At 44.0% G+C, this 17183-nt stretch overlaps 1 protein-coding gene across 1 annotated transcript in view; it reads right to left on the bottom strand.

Annotated features, from left to right (window-relative positions):
• LOC109881625 (AT-rich interactive domain-containing protein 3A) overlaps positions 1–17183 on the bottom strand; it is a 165819-nt gene that overhangs the window by 119829 nt on the left and 28807 nt on the right. Inside the window, exon 3 of the mRNA XM_031816554.1 lies at positions 9530–9613. Coding sequence (XP_031672414.1) covers positions 9530–9613 — 84 coding nt within the window. The remainder of the gene's footprint in view (positions 1–9529; positions 9614–17183) is intronic.

Genomic DNA, 17183 nt, shown 5'->3' with positions numbered 1-17183 from the left:
AAGTAAACCTCCAATTGGTCCCCACTATTCCACCCGCTAAAAGCCCTCCTCATCCCGAGCTGGGCCGTCATCCCAATGCCCGACAGACCACCCCCGACCCCCCGTATCCCATAGCCCTGAACAGACTGGGATCCATCCTTTGAAAAGAGCACACAGTGCCATTTACCGAATTGAAGTAGATTAACTGCCAAATGCATTTCCATCGCCCTCACCCCGGTTTGTATTATATATAGCTGTGGATCATCCTCTATTGTCCCTAACATCTTTTACTTCTTCGCAACAGTTGTGGGATACACACATACACCCACACACACTCAACCCATACCCCCACACAACCATAGGCTCACATTCTCAACAGATGCACCATCCCAGAGCCCAACTCAAGAAAGGTCTTGATTTACAAATGCATTTACAGTTGCAGCTGTATGAGAAGGCCTACAAGACCTCGCAAAAAAAATGGGCAGAAATGGAGAGATTTTATTAACCATTGTCACACCCTAGATGATGGAGGTCAGATATACCCCTTCCCCTGAAACCCACACAACATGGTCCCCCGTATTGACCATATTCCCTGAAACCCCCACAACATGGTCCCCCGTATTGACCATATTCCCTGAAACCCCCACAACATGGTCCCCCGTATTGACCATATTCCCTGAAACCCCCACAACATGGTCCCCCGTATTGACCATATTCCCTGAAACCCCCACAACATGGTCCCCCGTATTGACCATATCCCCTGAAACACCCACAACATGGTCCCCCGTATTGACCATATCCCCTGAAACCCCCACAACATGGTCCTCCGTATTGACCATATTCCCTGAAACCCCCACAACATGGTCCCCCGTATTGACCATATTCCCTGAAACCCCCACAACATGGTCCCCCGTATTGACCATATTCCCTGAAACCCCCACAACATGGTCCCCCGTATTGACCATATTCCCTGAAACCCCCACAACATGGTCCCCCGTATTGACCATATTCCCAAGCATCTCCATGCAGTCAGACTTTTGATATTGTGCCACCAGGATCACAATAATATCACCTGACGCTAGTCTTAATCTCGCTTTGCAGTGTGGCTAGCAGTGTGGTTAGCAGTATCACCTGACGCTAGTCTTAGCCTCGCCCAGCAGTGTGGCTAGCAGTATCACCTGACGCTAGTCTTAATCTCGCTTAGCAGTGTGGCTAGCAGTATCACCTGACGCTAGTCTTAGCCTCGCCTAGCAGTGTGGCTAGCAGTGTGGTTAGCAGTATCACCTGACGCTAGCCTAGCTTAGCAGTGTGGCTAGTAGTGTGGCAGGCAGTGTCACCATGAACATCACATCATTATGGGATTTTACAGGCTGTAGGATTAATACTATTAACAAACTGCCAAGCTGCCCTGAGGCCATATCAGCCTACACAGCCGACCACTCATTTATTTTCACCTCATTAAAATCATATGAGGGTTAGTGTGATCCCTTAGTGATCTCTGACCAACTGAGGAATCCAGGTCCTGTGTCCCACATGGCACCCTATTCGCTACACTACTTTAGACCACAGCCTTATGGGCCCTGTTCAAAAGGAGTGTACTCTACAGTATAGGGAATAGGGAGCCATTTGGGACACAGGCCGGGAGCAGTAATCAGAGCAGTAAGCAGTGTCCTAACACAGGGCCGGGGTATGTGGGTCAGTCCCAAACAGAAACAGAGTGTCAAGCAAGCTCCTGTTAAGACTTCACAGTACCCATTCATCAGATTCCTATTTTCCAGGCTGGCATTCTTAAACACACAAACTTGGGGTGGGCAGCAAGTACAATATGTGTCTATCATTTAACAATGACAAAATCATCATTCATTTACTACAGGAATGGGCGTGATGTATTAATGAATGCTTCTGCTCAGTCAAAGGAATTGAAATCAATCCTACACTAGTTTATTTATTTAACTAGGAAAGTCAGTTAAGAACAAATTCTTATTTTCAATGACAGCCTAGGAACAGTGGGTTCTGCCTGTTCAGGGGCAGAATGACAGATACCTTGTCAGCTCAGGGATTATGAACTTGCAACCTTCCGGGTACTAGTCCAACGCTCTAACCACTAGGCTACCCTGCCGCCCCACTAGTGGGGATCACACGTAAAGATCTAGATGTGAAGGTGCTATGCGAATAGTTCTGGTCACTGAACTGTGCAGCCGGTCGGAGGACCATGAGGAGCCTCATTTCCTTAGTTATCTGTTATAAATATTTATTAGTTAGAGAGAGACAGAGAGAGAGTGAGTGAGTCCGACCCCTTTTCTTGGGCCACTTGGGTCTGCTTGTTGCTAAAAACAAGACCACTGTTGACCATTGTTTTAAGACAAGACCACTGTTGACCATTGTTTTAAGACAAGACCACTGTTGACCATTGTTTGAAGAAAAGACTACTGTTGACCATTGTTTTAAGACAAGACCATTGTTGACCATTGTTTTAAGAAAATACCACTGTTGACCATTGTTTAAAGACAAGACCACTGTTGACCATTGCTTTAAGACAAGACCACTGTTGACCATTGTTTTAAGAAAGGACCACTGTTGACCATTGTCTTAAGTGCTGACTCCCTCCTTCCCTCCAGAATGATATCGGCTTCCATTGGCCTCTGCTTTTTTCTTCCATAGGGGCAAATATAGATTTTTCATCCCCCATGTGAGGCAGTCTGAATAATTCGTTATCCTCTCCTCCCAGCGAGTGTGGCTCCTACTACGGCCAACCGGACATTTGTCAGGAAAGAGCGCTGATAGGCTATGAATTCAATTGATAAGGGAAAAAAATCGTCATTAGTCTTTATTTAGGGAGAATGGTCTCATGTCATGGGCTGATAAAGATCGCTAAGGAGTTTTAGTGGGGCTGTAACTGAAGATTGGCTACAGAGGAGTCCTAGCCACTAGGTCTTCAAATCAAATCAAACTTTATTTGTCACGTGCACTGAATACAACAGTGAAACGCTTACTTACAGGCTCTAACCAATGGTGCAAAAAATGTGTTAGGTGAACAATAGGTGGGTAAAGAAATAAAACAACAGTTAAAAGACAGTAGAGAGGCTATATACAGTAGAGAGGCTATATACAGTAGAGAGGCTACATACAGTAGAGAGGCTATATACAGTAGAGAGGCTATATACAGTAGAGAGGCTATATACAGTAGAGAGGCTATATACAGTAAAGAGGCTATATACAGTAGAGAGACTATATACAGTAGAGAGGCTATATACAGTAGAGAGGCTATATACAGTAGAGAGGTTATATACAGTAGAGACTATATACAGTAGAGAGGCTATATACAGTAAAGAGGCTATATACAGTAAAGAGGCTATATACAGTAGAGAGGCTATATACAGTAGAGAGGCTATATACAGTAGAGACTATATACAGTAGAGAGGCTATATACAGTAGAGACGCTATATACAGTAGAGAGGCTATATACAGTAGAGAGGCTATATACAGTAAAGAGGCTATATACAGTAGAGAGACTATATACAGTAGAGAGGCTATATACAGTAGAGAGGCTATATACAGTAGAGAGGTTATATACAGTAGAGACTATATACAGTAGAGAGGCTATATACAGTAAAGAGGCTATATACAGTAAAGAGGCTATATACAGTAGAGAGGCTATATACAGTAGAGAGGCTATATACAGTAGAGACTATATACAGTAGAGAGGCTATATACAGTAGAGACGCTATATACAGTAGAGAGGTTATATACAGTAGAGGCTATATATAGTAGAGAGGCTATGTACAGTAGAGAGGCTATATACAGCAATGTGCTTCACAGGAGCAATGTTCTTCACAGGAGCAATGTGCTTCACAGGAGCAATGTCCTTCACAGGAGCAATGTTCTTCACATGAGCAATGTGCTTCACAGGAGCAATGTCCTTCACAGGAGCAATGTTCTTCACAGGAGCAATGTTCTTCACAGAGGAGCAATGTCCTTCACAGAGGAGCAATGTTCTTCACAGGAGCAATGTTCTTCACAGGAGCAATGTTCTTCACAGAGGAGCAATGTTCTTCACAGAGGAGCAATGTGCTTCACAGGAGCAATGTGCTTCACAGGAGCAATGTTCTTCACAGGAGCAATGTGCTTCACAGGAGCAATGTGCTTCACAGAGGAGCAATGTGCTTCACAGGAGCAATGTTCTTCACAGGAGCAATGTGCTTCACAGGAGCAATGTGCTTCACAGGAGCAATGTTCTTCACAGGAGCAATGTCCTTCACAGGAGCAATGTTCTTCACAGGAGCAATGTGCTTCACAGGAGCAATGTCCTTCACAGGAGCAATGTTCTTCACAGGAGCAATGTTCTTCACAGAGGAGCAATGTTCTTCACAGAGGAGCAATGTTCTTCACAGGAGCAATGTTCTTCACAGGAGCAATGTTCTTCACAGAGGAGCAATGTTCTTCACAGAGGAGCAATGTTCTTCACAGGAGCAATGTGCTTCACAGGAGCAATGTTCTTCACAGGAGCAATGTGCTTCACAGGAGCAATGTGCTTCACAGAGGAGCAATGTGCTTCACAGGAGCAATGTCCTTCACAGGAGCAATGTGCTTCACAGGAGCAATGTTCTTCACAGAGGAGCAATGTGCTTCACAGAGGAGCAATGTTCTTCACAGGAGCAATGTGCTTCACAGGAGCAATGTTCTTCACAGAGGAGCAATGTGTTTCACAGAGGAGCAATGTGCTTCACAGAGGAGCAATGTTTTTCACAGGAGCAATGTGCTTCACAGGAGCAATGTGCTTCATAGAGGAGCAATGTGCTTCACAGAGGAGCAATGTTCTTCACAGAGGAGCAATGTTCTTCACAGAGGAGCAATGTGCTTCACAGAGGAGCAATGTGCTTCACAGGAGCAATGTTCTTCACAGGAGCAATGTTCTTCACAGGAGCAATGTCCTTCACAGGAGCAATGTTCTTCACAGGAGCAATGTGCTTCACAGGAGCAATGTTCTTCACAGGAGCAATGTGCTTCACAGGAGCAATGTTCTTCACAGGAGCAATGTTCTTCACAGGAGCAATGTGCTTCACAGGAGCAATGTGCTTCACAGGAGCAATGTTCTTCACAGGAGCAATGTTCTTCACAGGAGCAATGTCCTTCACAGGAGCAATGTCCTTCACAGAGGAGCAATGTTCTTCACAGTAGCAATGTCCTTCACAGGAGCAATGTTCTTCACAGGAGCAATGTTCTTCACAGAGGAGCAATGTGCTTCACAGAGGAGCAATGTTCTTCACAGGAGCAATGTTCTTCACAGGAGCAATGTTCTTCACAGGAGCAATGTTCTTCACAGAGGAGCAATGTGTTTCACAGAGGAGCAATGTTCTTCACAGAGGAGCAATGTTCTTCACAGGAGCAATGTTCTTCGCAGGAGCAATGTGTTTCACAGGAGCAATGTGCTTCACAGAGGAGCAATGTTCTTCACAGAGGAGCAATGTTCTTCACAGAGGAGCAATGTTCTTCACAGAGGAGCAATGTTCTTCACAGAGGAGCAATGTTCTTCACAGGAGCAATGTGCTTCACAGGAGCAATGTTCTTCACAGGAGCAATGTCCTTCACAGGAGCAATGTTCTTCACAGGAGCAATGTGCTTCACAGGAGCAATGTTCTTCACAGGAGCAATGTGCTTCACAGGAGCAATGTTCTTCACAGGAGCAATGTTCTTCACAGGAGCAATGTGCTTCACAGGAGCAATGTGCTTCACAGGAGCAATGTTCTTCACAGGAGCAATGTTCTTCACAGGAGCAATGTCCTTCACAGGAGCAATGTCCTTCACAGAGGAGCAATGTTCTTCACAGTAGCAATGTCCTTCACAGGAGCAATGTTCTTCACAGGAGCAATGTTCTTCACAGAGGAGCAATGTTCTTCACAGGAGCAATGTTCTTCACAGGAGCAATGTTCTTCACAGGAGCAATGTCCTTCACAGGAGCAATGTCCTTCACAGAGGAGCAATGTGCTTCACAGTAGCAATGTCCTTCACAGGAGCAATGTTCTTCACAGGAGCAATGTTCTTCACAGAGGAGCAATGTTCTTCACAGAGGAGCAATGTGCTTCACAGAGGAGCAATGTGTTTCACAGTAGCAATGTCCTTCACAGGAGCAATGTTCTTCACAGGAGCAATGTTCTTCACAGAGGAGCAATGTTCTTCACAGAGGAGCAATGTGCTTCACAGAGGAGCAATGTCCTTCACAGAGGAGCAATGTCCTTCACAGAGGAGTAATGTGTTTCACAGAGGAGCAATGTGCTTCACAGAGGAGCAATGTTCTTCACAGAGGAGCAATGTGCTTCACAGAGGAGCAATGTCCTTCACAGAGGAGCAATGTGCTTCGCAAGGTTCAAATGATGAAACTTACCCATCAACACCAATCACTGACGTCAATATGGAGACATGAGTCACTTGTTATCTACAACCTATACACGGTTTATGTCATGACCTAGCCTACACACACACACACACACACACACACACACACACACACACACACACACACACACACACACACACACACACACACACACACACACACACACACACACACACACACACACACACACACACCTATTCCTGGTTTATGTTATGACCTAGCCTACACACCCACACTATTCATGGTTTATGTAGGATTTAGCAGGCGCCTTCACGGTTTGTTGAATGAGCTGATAAAGTTGAACGTGGGGGAGGGGCATCCATCAGAACAACAACAGATCTGGAAACACTATGTATCATAACAACATCACTGTCTTGCCTTGGTTTCCTTGGTACAGAAACAGCTGTAGTTACATAACCTGGCCCAAGCTTTGGTACATTCCCTATATAGTGGTACTACTTTAGACCAGAGCCCTATTCCCTATATAGTGCACTACTTTAGACCAGAGTCCTATTCCCTATATAGTGGTACTACTATAGACCAGAGCCCTATTCCCTATATAGTGGTATTACTATAGACCAGGGCCCTATTCCCTATATAGTGCACTACTTTAGACCAGAGTCCTATTCCCTATATAGTGGTACTACTATAGACCAGAGCCCTATTCCCTATATAGTGGTACTACTATAGACCAGGGCCCTATTCCCTATATAGTGCACTACTTTAGATCAGAGCCCTATTCCCTATATAGTGGTACTACTTTAGACCAGAGCCCTATTCCCTATATAGTGCACTACTTTAGACCAGGGCCCTATTCCCTATATAGTGCACTACTTTAGACCAGAGTCCTATTCCCTATATAGTGGTACTACTATAGACCAGAGCCCTATTCCCTATATAGTGCACTACTTTAGACCAGAGCCTATAGGGCTCCATAGGGAACAAGGTGCCATTTGGGACAGCTTAACTGCCTTATTTTACAACCTAGAAGAGTGTTTTTAAACCCTAGATGTGTCGACCAGGAAGTTGTCTGCCTGTCTAATGTGTGTGTGTGTGGGGGGGGGGGTTGATCTAATAATTAATTTGACCAGGAGGTATATTTAAAATATGGGCGGCAGGTAGCCTGGCGGGAAGTAGAGTTGGGCCAGTAACCGAACGGTTTATGGATCAAATCCCCGAGCTGACAAGGTACAAATGTGTCATTCTACCCCAGAGTGAGGCAGTTAACCCACTGTTCCCCTGAACAAGACAGTTAACCCACTGTTCCTCAGAGCAAGGCAGTTAACTCACTGTTCCCCTGAACAAGACAGTTAACCCACTGTTCCCCTGAACAAGGCAGTTAACCCACTGTTCCCCTGAACAAGGCAGTTAACCCACTGTTCCCCTGAACAAGGCAGTTAACCCACTGTGCCCCCTGTATATAGCCTCCACATTGACTCTGTACCGGTACCCCCTGTATATAGCCTCCACACTGACTCTGTACCGGTACCCCCTGTATATAGCCTCCACATTGACTCTGTACCGGTACCCCCTGTATATAGCCTCCACATTGACTCTGTACTGGTACCCCCTGTATATAGCCTCCACATTGACTCTGTACTGGTACACCCTGTATATAGCCTCCACATTGACTCTGTACCGGTACCCCCTGTATATAGCCTCCACATGGACTCTGTACCGGTACCCCCTGTATATAGCCTCCACATTGACTCTGTACCAGTACCGGTGCCGGTGAAATGCTGAATACAACAGGTGTAGTAGACCTCACAGTGAAATGCTGAATACAACAGGTGTACTAGACCTTACAGTGAAATGCTGAATACAACAGGTGTAGTATACCTTACAGTGAAATGCTGAATACAACAGGTGTAGTAGACCTCACAGTGAAATGCTGAATACAACAGGTGTAGTAGACCTTACAGTGAAATGCTGAATATTACAGGTGTAGTAGACCTTACCGTGAAATGCTGAATACAACAGGTGTAGTAGACCTCACAGTGAAATGCTGAATACAACAGGTGTAGTAGACCTTACAGTGAAATGCTGAATACAACAGGTGTAGTAGACCTTACAGTGAAATGCTGAATACAACAGGTGTAGTAGACCTTACAGTGAAATGCTGAATACAACAGGTGTAGTAGACCTCACAGTGAAATGCTGAATACAACAGGTGTAGTAGACCTTACAGTGAAATGCTGAATACAACAGGTGTAGTAGACCTTACAGTGAAATGCTGAATACAACAGGTGTAGTAGACCTCACAGTGAAACGCTGAATACAACAGGTGTAGTAGACATACAGTGAAATGCTGAATACAACAGGTGTAGTAGACCTCACAGTGAAACGCTGAATACAACAGGTGTAGTAGACCTCACAGTGAAACGCTTACTTACAGGCTCTAACCAATAGTGCAAAATAGGTATTAGGTGAACAATAGGTAGGTAAAGAAATAAAACAACAGTAAAATAACAGTAGAGAGGCTATATACAGTAGACAGGCTATATACAGTAGAGAGGCTATATACAGTAGAGAGGCTATATACAGTAGAGAGGCTATATACAGTAGATGCTATATACAGTAGATGCTATATACAGTAGAGAGTCTATATACAGTAGAGGCTATATACAGTAGAGAGGCTATATACAGTAGAGAGGCTATATACAGTAGAGAGGCTATATACAGTAGGGAGGCTATATACAGTAGAGAGGCTATATACAGTAGGGAGGCTATATACAGTAGGGAGGCTATATACAGTAGGGAGGCTATAACAGTAGAGAGGCTACATACAGTAGAGAGGCTATAAAAGTAGAGAGGCTACATACAGACACCAGTTAGTCAGGCTGATTGAAGTACTATGTACATGTAGATATAGTTAAAGGAACTATGCATATATGATGAACAGAGAGTAGCAGTAGCGTAAAGAGGGGTAGCCCGGTTAGCCAATGTGTGGGAGCACTGGTTGGTCGGGCCAATTGAGGTAGTATGTACATGAATGTATAGTTAAAGTGACTATGCAGATATGATAAACAGAGAGTAGCAGCAGCTATAAAGAAGAGGGGTTGGGGGGGCGGGGGGGGGGGCACAATGCAAATAGTCCGGGTGGGGTTGGGTGTGGGTGTGGCGGTGGGGTGTGGGTGTGGGGGTGGGGTTACTGACCTCCTGAATCAGCGACGAGGAGCCGCCACCGATACCGACACTTGAATTTCCCAGCTTCCTCTCTGGCGAACTGCTTTGTCCTGACTGAACACATTTTAAAGGATGAAACAGATGATGATCTCTTCAGTGGAGGAGAAGGAAAACAAACAACCTGACCACAACCTGACTACAACCTGACCACACACTGACCACAACCTGACTACACACTGACCACAACCTGACCACAACCTGACTACAACCTGACCACAACCTGACCACACACTGACCACAACCTGACCACAACCTGACCACAACCTGACCACAACCTGACCACAACCTGACTACAACCTGACCACACACTGACCACAACCTGACCACAACCTGACCACAACCTGACCACAACCTGACTACAACCTGACCACACACTGACCACAACCTGACCACAACCTGACCACAACCTGACCACAACCTGACTACAACCTGACCACACACTGACCACAACCTGACCACAACCTGACCACAACCTGACCACAACCTGACTACAACCTGACCACAACCTGACTACACACTGACCACAACCTGACTACACACTGACCACAACCTGACCACACACTGACCACAACCTGACTACAACCTGACTACACACTGACCACAACCTGACTACACACTGACCACAACCTGACTACACACTGACCACAACCTGACTACAACCTGACTACACACTGACCACAACCTGACTACACACTGACCACAACCTGACTACACACTGACTACACACTGACCACACACTGACCACAACCTGACTACAACCTGACTACACACTGACCACAACCTGACTACAACCTGACTACACACTGACCACAACCTGACTACAACCTGACTACACACTGACTACAACCTGACTACACACTGACCACAACCTGGCTACACACTGACCACACAACCTGACTACACACTGACCATACCCTGACCACAACCTGGCTACAACCTGGCTACACACTGACCACAACCTGACTACACACTGACCACACACTGACCACACACTGACCACAACCTGACTACACACTGACCACAACCTGGCTACACACTGACCACACAACCTGACTACACACTGACCATACCCTGACCACAACCTGGCTACAACCTGGCTACACACTGACCACAACCTGACTACACACTGACCACACACTGACCACACACTGACCACAACCTGACTACACACTGACCACAACCTGGCTACACACTGACCACACAACCTGACTACACACTGACCACAACCTGACTACACACTGACCATACCCTGACCACAACCTGGCTACAACCTGGCCACACACTGACCACAACCTGACTACACACTGACCACAACCTGGCTACAACCTGGCCACACACTGACCACAACCTGGCTACAACCTGGCCACACACTGACCACAACCATTTAGTCCCCACCATGGATCTAACAGCCCTCTTTAATATAAAGGGAAGGGAAATTAAAATGTATAGGCTGCTGAGAAAGGTTTACCACATTCCGCACAAACAGACAATTATGATAAAACAAAATGGAGTCTATTTGGGTAAGATCATTCAACATAAACATGAGCAAAAACAAAAACGTAATTTTACTATGATGAAATTGTCTTTCTACAAAGTGTATCATTCCAAAATACATTTAAATATGTAATATGCAATACACACCACAAACGTACCCCGAGGGGGATTAAGATGCTAAATGAACGTAAACAGTGTAGCATGGAGCTAGTTGATGAATGTGAAGAGTGTAGCATGGAGCTAGTTCATGAATGTGAAGAGTGTAGCATGGAGCTAGTTCATGAATGTGAAGAGTGTAGCATGGAGCTAGTTCATGAATGTAAAGAGTGTAGCATGGAGCTAGTTGATGAATGTGAAGAGTGTAGCATGGAGCTAGTTCATGAATGTGAAGAGTGTAGCATGGAGCTAGTTGATGAATGTGAAGAGTGTAGCATGGAGCTAGTTGATGAATGTGAAGAGTGTAGCATGGAGCTAGTTGATGAATGTGAAGAGTGTAGCATGGAGCTAGTTGATGAATGTGAAGAGTGTAGCATGGAGCTAGTTGATGAATGTGAAGAGTGTAGCATGGAGCTAGTTGATGAATGTGAAGAGTGTAGCATGGAGCTAGTTCATGAATGTGAAGAGTGTAGCATGGAGCTAGTTGATGAATGTGAAGAGTGTAGCATGGAGCTAGTTGATGAATGTGAAGAGTGTAGCATGGAGCTAGTTCATGAATGTAAAGAGTGTAGCATGGAGCTAGTTGATGAATGTGAAGAGTGTAGCATGGAGCTAGTTGATGAATGTGAAGAGTGTAGCATGGAGCTAGTTGATGAATGTGAAGAGTGTAGCATGGAGCTAGTTCATGAATGTAAAGAGTGTAGCATGGAGCTAGTTGATGCGAAACCATTCAATGTGGATGATGTTAGATGTCTCAGCAACAGGAAGGAGGAGTGATAACAGACACATGACAGGAAGAGAGAGACCATCCTGAGCTCATTGAAAGGGATCTTTATTTGCATCGGGATGGTAGCACATTGTTGGTAGCACACACTCTGTTCAGTTTGTTTGTTTGTTTTTCTCTCTCTCTCTCTCTCTCTCTCTAATAAAAATGAACAGTACAAATGTAAAATTATGTACAGTTGAAGTCGAAAGTTTACATAAATGACTCCAACCTAAGTTTTTCAACCACTCCACAAATTTCTTGTTAACAAACTATAGTTTTGGCAAGTCGGTTAGGACATCTACTTTGTGCATGACACAATACATTTTTCCAACATTTGTTTTCAGACAGCTTATTTAACTTATAATTCACTGTATCACAATTCCAGTGGGTCAGAAGTTGACTGTGCCTTTAAACATGATGTCATGGCTTAAGAAGCTTCTGATAGCTCCTGATAGGCTAATTGACAACTTTTGAGTCAATTGGAGGTGTACCTGTGGATGTATTTCAAGGCCTACTTTCAAACTCAGTGCCTCTTTGCTTGACATCATGGGAAAATCAAAAGGAATCAGCCAAGACCTCAGAAAAAAATTGTAGACCTCCACAAGTCTGGTTCATCATTGGGAGAAATTTCATTGGGAGTATCATTGTATCATCATTGGGAGCAATTTCCAAATGCCTGAAGGTACCACGTTCATCTGTACAAACAATAGTACGCAAGTATAAACACCATGGGACCACGCAGCCGTTATACCGCTCAGGAAGGAGACGCGTTCTGTCTCCTAGGGATGAACGTACTTCAGTGCGAAAAGTGCAAATCAATCCCAGAACAGCAAAGGACCTTGTGAAGATGCTGGAGGAAACAGGTAAAAAAGTATCTATATCCACAGTAAAACGAGTCCTATATCGACATAACCTGAAAGGCCACTCAGCAAGGAAGAAGCCGCTGCTACAAACCCTAATAAAAAGCCAGACTACGGTTTGCAACTGCACATGGTGACAAAGATCGTACTTTCTGGAGAAATGTCCTCTGGTCTGATGAATCAAAAATACAACTTGTTTGGCCATAATGACCATCGTTATGTTTGGATGAAAAGGGGGAGGCTTGCAAACCAAAGAACACCATCCCAACCGTGAAGCACGGAGGTGGCAGCATCATGTTGTGGCGGTGCTTTGTTGCAGGAGGGACTGGTGCACTTCACAAAATAGATGGCGTCATGAGGAAGTAAAATGATGTGGATATATTGAAGCAACATCTCAAGACGTCAGTCAGGAAGTTAAAGCTTGGTCGCAAATGGGTCTTCCAAATGGACAATGACCCCAAGCATGCTTCCAAAGTTGTGGCAAAATGGCTTAAGGACAACAAAGTCAAGGTATTGGAGTGGCCATCACAAAGCCCTGACCTCAATCCTATAGAACATTTGTGGGCAGAACTGAAAAAGTGTGTGCGAGCAAGAAGGCCTACAAACCTGACTCAGTTACACCAGCTCTGTCAGGAGGAATGGGCCAAAATTCACCCAACTTATTGTTGGAAGCTTGTGGAAGGCTACCCGACACGTTTGACCCAAGTTAAACAATTTTAAAGGCAATGCTACCAAATCCTAATTGAGTGTATGGAAACTTCTGACCCATTGGGAATGTGATGAAAGAAATAAAAGCTGTCTACTACTATGTCTACTCTCTACTATTATTCTGACATTTCACATTCTTAAAATAAAGTGGTGATCCTAACTGATCTAAGACAGGGAATTTTTTTACTGGGATTAAATGTCAGGAATTGTGGAAAAACTGTGTTTAAATGTATTTGGCTAAGGTGTATGTTAACGTCCGATTTCAACTGTACAGTGTTATTATCTCTCTATTATCTCTCTCTGTTTCTCTTTATCTATTATCTCCATTCATCAAGTGTTTTTAGCCAGATATAGTTCAAGCATACAGCAGAGTAGCAGACAGACAGGCAGACAGGGGTGTTATGAAATAGAAGGTGTTAGTCAGAGGGCTCAAGGTTCATTCATTTATGTTACACCTGATCTTTACACCCGACAGGCAGACAGACAGGCAGACAGACAGACAGACAGACAGACAGGCAGGCAGACAGGCAGACAGACAGGCAGAATGACAGACAGGCAGACAGACAGGCAGACAGACAGACAAACAGACAGGCAGACAGACAGACAGACAGACAGACAGACAGACAGACAGACAGGCAGACAGACAGACAGACAGACAGACAGACAGACAGACAGACAGACAGACAGACAGACAGACAGACAGACAGACAGACAGACAGACAGACAGACAGACAGACAGACAGGCAGACAGACAGACAGACAGGCAGACAGACAGGCAGACAGACAGGCAGAATGGCAGACAGACAGACAGACAGGCAGACAGACAGACAGGCAGAATGGCAGACAGACAGACAGGCAGAATGGCCAGCCCAGTGGACCAGATATACAACAGGAGCAGATTACCCTCAATAATATATAATACAATATAACATAATACTATATTTAAGCCATAAGGCCTGTGGAGGTGTGGTATATGGCCAATATACCACGGCTAAGGGCTGTTCTTAAGTACGACTAGGGTTGCACATTTTGGAGAATATTCAGAGGTGGAAACTTTCCGTGGGAATTAACGGAAATATATGGGAATTAATATTAAAATAATTTAAGTGTAGATGTTTTTTTGCATTGGATATATTTATCATATCGTATGGAGACAGAATTATGAACCTTTTACCTTATCAAAAGTAGACATAATTACAAATGAAAAATTGGAGGACCAATTTCTATTGGAAGGAGGACCATGAGCGGTTGCCATCGATAAGTTGTCTGATTCATCATTTACACCTCGAATAAGAAGTAGAGGGACTTTTGTCAGAGGTTGCTTGTCGTGAGCGCTGAGGGAACTTTATGCACTTGGCCAGATGATTCTGCATCTTTGTTGCATTCTTCACATATGATTTGGCACAGTATTTGCAAATGTACACAGCTTTTCCTTCTACATTAGCAGCAGTGAAATATCTCTACACATCATAGTGCCCGTGGCATTTTCCTGTAAAGATGAGAAAAAATGAGTTCAAAAAAAAATATAAAATGACATGTACAGATAAATAGTTCAGCAGTTAGATTAAACAACTCCTTTTTAAGAGAAATGTTTTACAATGAAACATGTATGGAAACAGGTGAAATAACACTCCTCAGTTAGCAGGCTGAAGCAAGCTAAAACCCACATGGTAGCAATGGTAGCAATGGTAGCAAAAACTAACTAGCAGAAATTGTTAACAAGTTAGAAATGATTTAAACACACTTTGCTGTAGGCTACTATTTACTAGATAACAAAAAATGTCATATAAAATATATTCCCCCACCCAGTATTGTAATCAACCCTTACCAGAAAGCATGTAGTCCTTGGCTCAGACAGTGTAGTTGTGTGGGCTCAACAGCATCTCATTAGTGCGCAAGATCTTGAGAATCAGCTGTACATGTGATGAAAGAATGCACTGTGAATGCAGAGGGTTGCAATTCCATTGAATTGGGGATAGTTTAACCAAAATATGCCACAAAACCAAGAATTGCCTTCCATGTATCCCACAAAAAAAGGATCGCTGTTATAAGCTAACTTTTTTTGATGAATTTAAGCAAAATTCTCCCAAATTCCAGGGCTTAACTTCCCATTTCAAATGTATCGGAAAGTTTCCGACCCTTTGCAACCCTAGGCACGACACGACGCAACGCAGAGTGCCTGGACACAGCCCTTAGCCGTGGTATATTGGCCATATATAACAAACACCCGAGGTGCCTTATTGCTATTATAAACTGGTTACCTATGTATTTAGAGCAGTAAAAATATGTTTTGTCACACCCGTGATATACGGTCTGATATACCACGGCTGTCAGCCAATCAGCATTCAGGGCTCGAACCACCCAGATTATAAACGATAGTAATATATAAGATAATAAAATATAAGAGAATATTATTATGGAAATAAGATAATATTGCCAATAAGATAGTAAAATATACATACAAGTAATGCACGTAGCACACACCTTCCAGCGCAACAAACACACGCACAACAAGCTAAGTGCATGCACACACACACACACACACGCTAAGAGCATTCACACTAAATAACCAACATCTGTCACTGAGGGGAATATGATGTAATAACATATTGACTGAGGGGAATATGATGTAATAACATATTGACTGAGGGGAATGTGATGTCGTAGCTAATCCTTCTGATGGGAATGTGATGTAACAACATATTGACTGAGGGGAATGTGATGTAATAACATATTGACTGATGGGAATATGATGTAACAACATATTGACTGAGGGGAATATGATGTAACAACATATTGACTGAGGGGAATGTGATGTAATAACATATTGACTGAGGGGAATATGATGTAATAACATATTGACTGAGGGGAATATGATGTAATAACATATTGACTGAGGGGAATATGATGTAACAACATATTGACTGAGGGGAATATGATGTAATAACATATTGACTGAGGGGAATATGATGTAATAACATATTGACTGAGGGGAATATGATGTCGTAGCTAATCCTTCTGATGGGAATATGATGTAATAACATATTGACTGAGGGGAATATGATGTCGTAGCTAATAGCACACACACACACACACACACACATACACACACACACAGCCCTCTGTCAATACATGGAAGGCCGTTGACACACAGATGCAGTAGACGTTTATGACGGCCAACTAATCCAAAATAGAACCCTATTCCCTATATAGTACACTACTTCAGACCAGTGGCCAAGGCTGAATGGCAGCCACAAACAGGCCCACTGAGTCAACAAGGCTGAATGGCAGCCACAAACAGGCCCACTGAGTCAACAAGGCTGAATGGCAGCCACAAACAGGCCCACTGAGTCAACAAGGCTGAATGGCAGCCACAAACAGGCCCACTGAGTCAACAAGGCTGAATGGCAGCCACAAACAGGCCCACTAAGTCAACAAGGCTGAATGGCAGCCACAAACAGGCCCACTAAGTCAACAAGGCTGAATGGCAGCCACAAACAGGCCCACTGAGTCAACAAGGCTGAATGTATCTGTATGTGCCATGTGTTCTGTATATGAAGATCAAGGCAGCATGCCAAATGGTACCTTGTCCCCTATCTATAGTATAGTGCACCATGGGCCCTGATCAAAAGTAGTGCAC

This window comes from Oncorhynchus kisutch, linkage group LG3 (genome assembly GCF_002021735.2).
Source record: "Oncorhynchus kisutch isolate 150728-3 linkage group LG3, Okis_V2, whole genome shotgun sequence".
Taxonomy (NCBI): Eukaryota; Metazoa; Chordata; class Actinopteri; order Salmoniformes; family Salmonidae; genus Oncorhynchus; species Oncorhynchus kisutch.
Note: the sequence above shows the minus strand (reverse complement) of the source record. Positions and strands in the feature narration are given on the sequence as shown.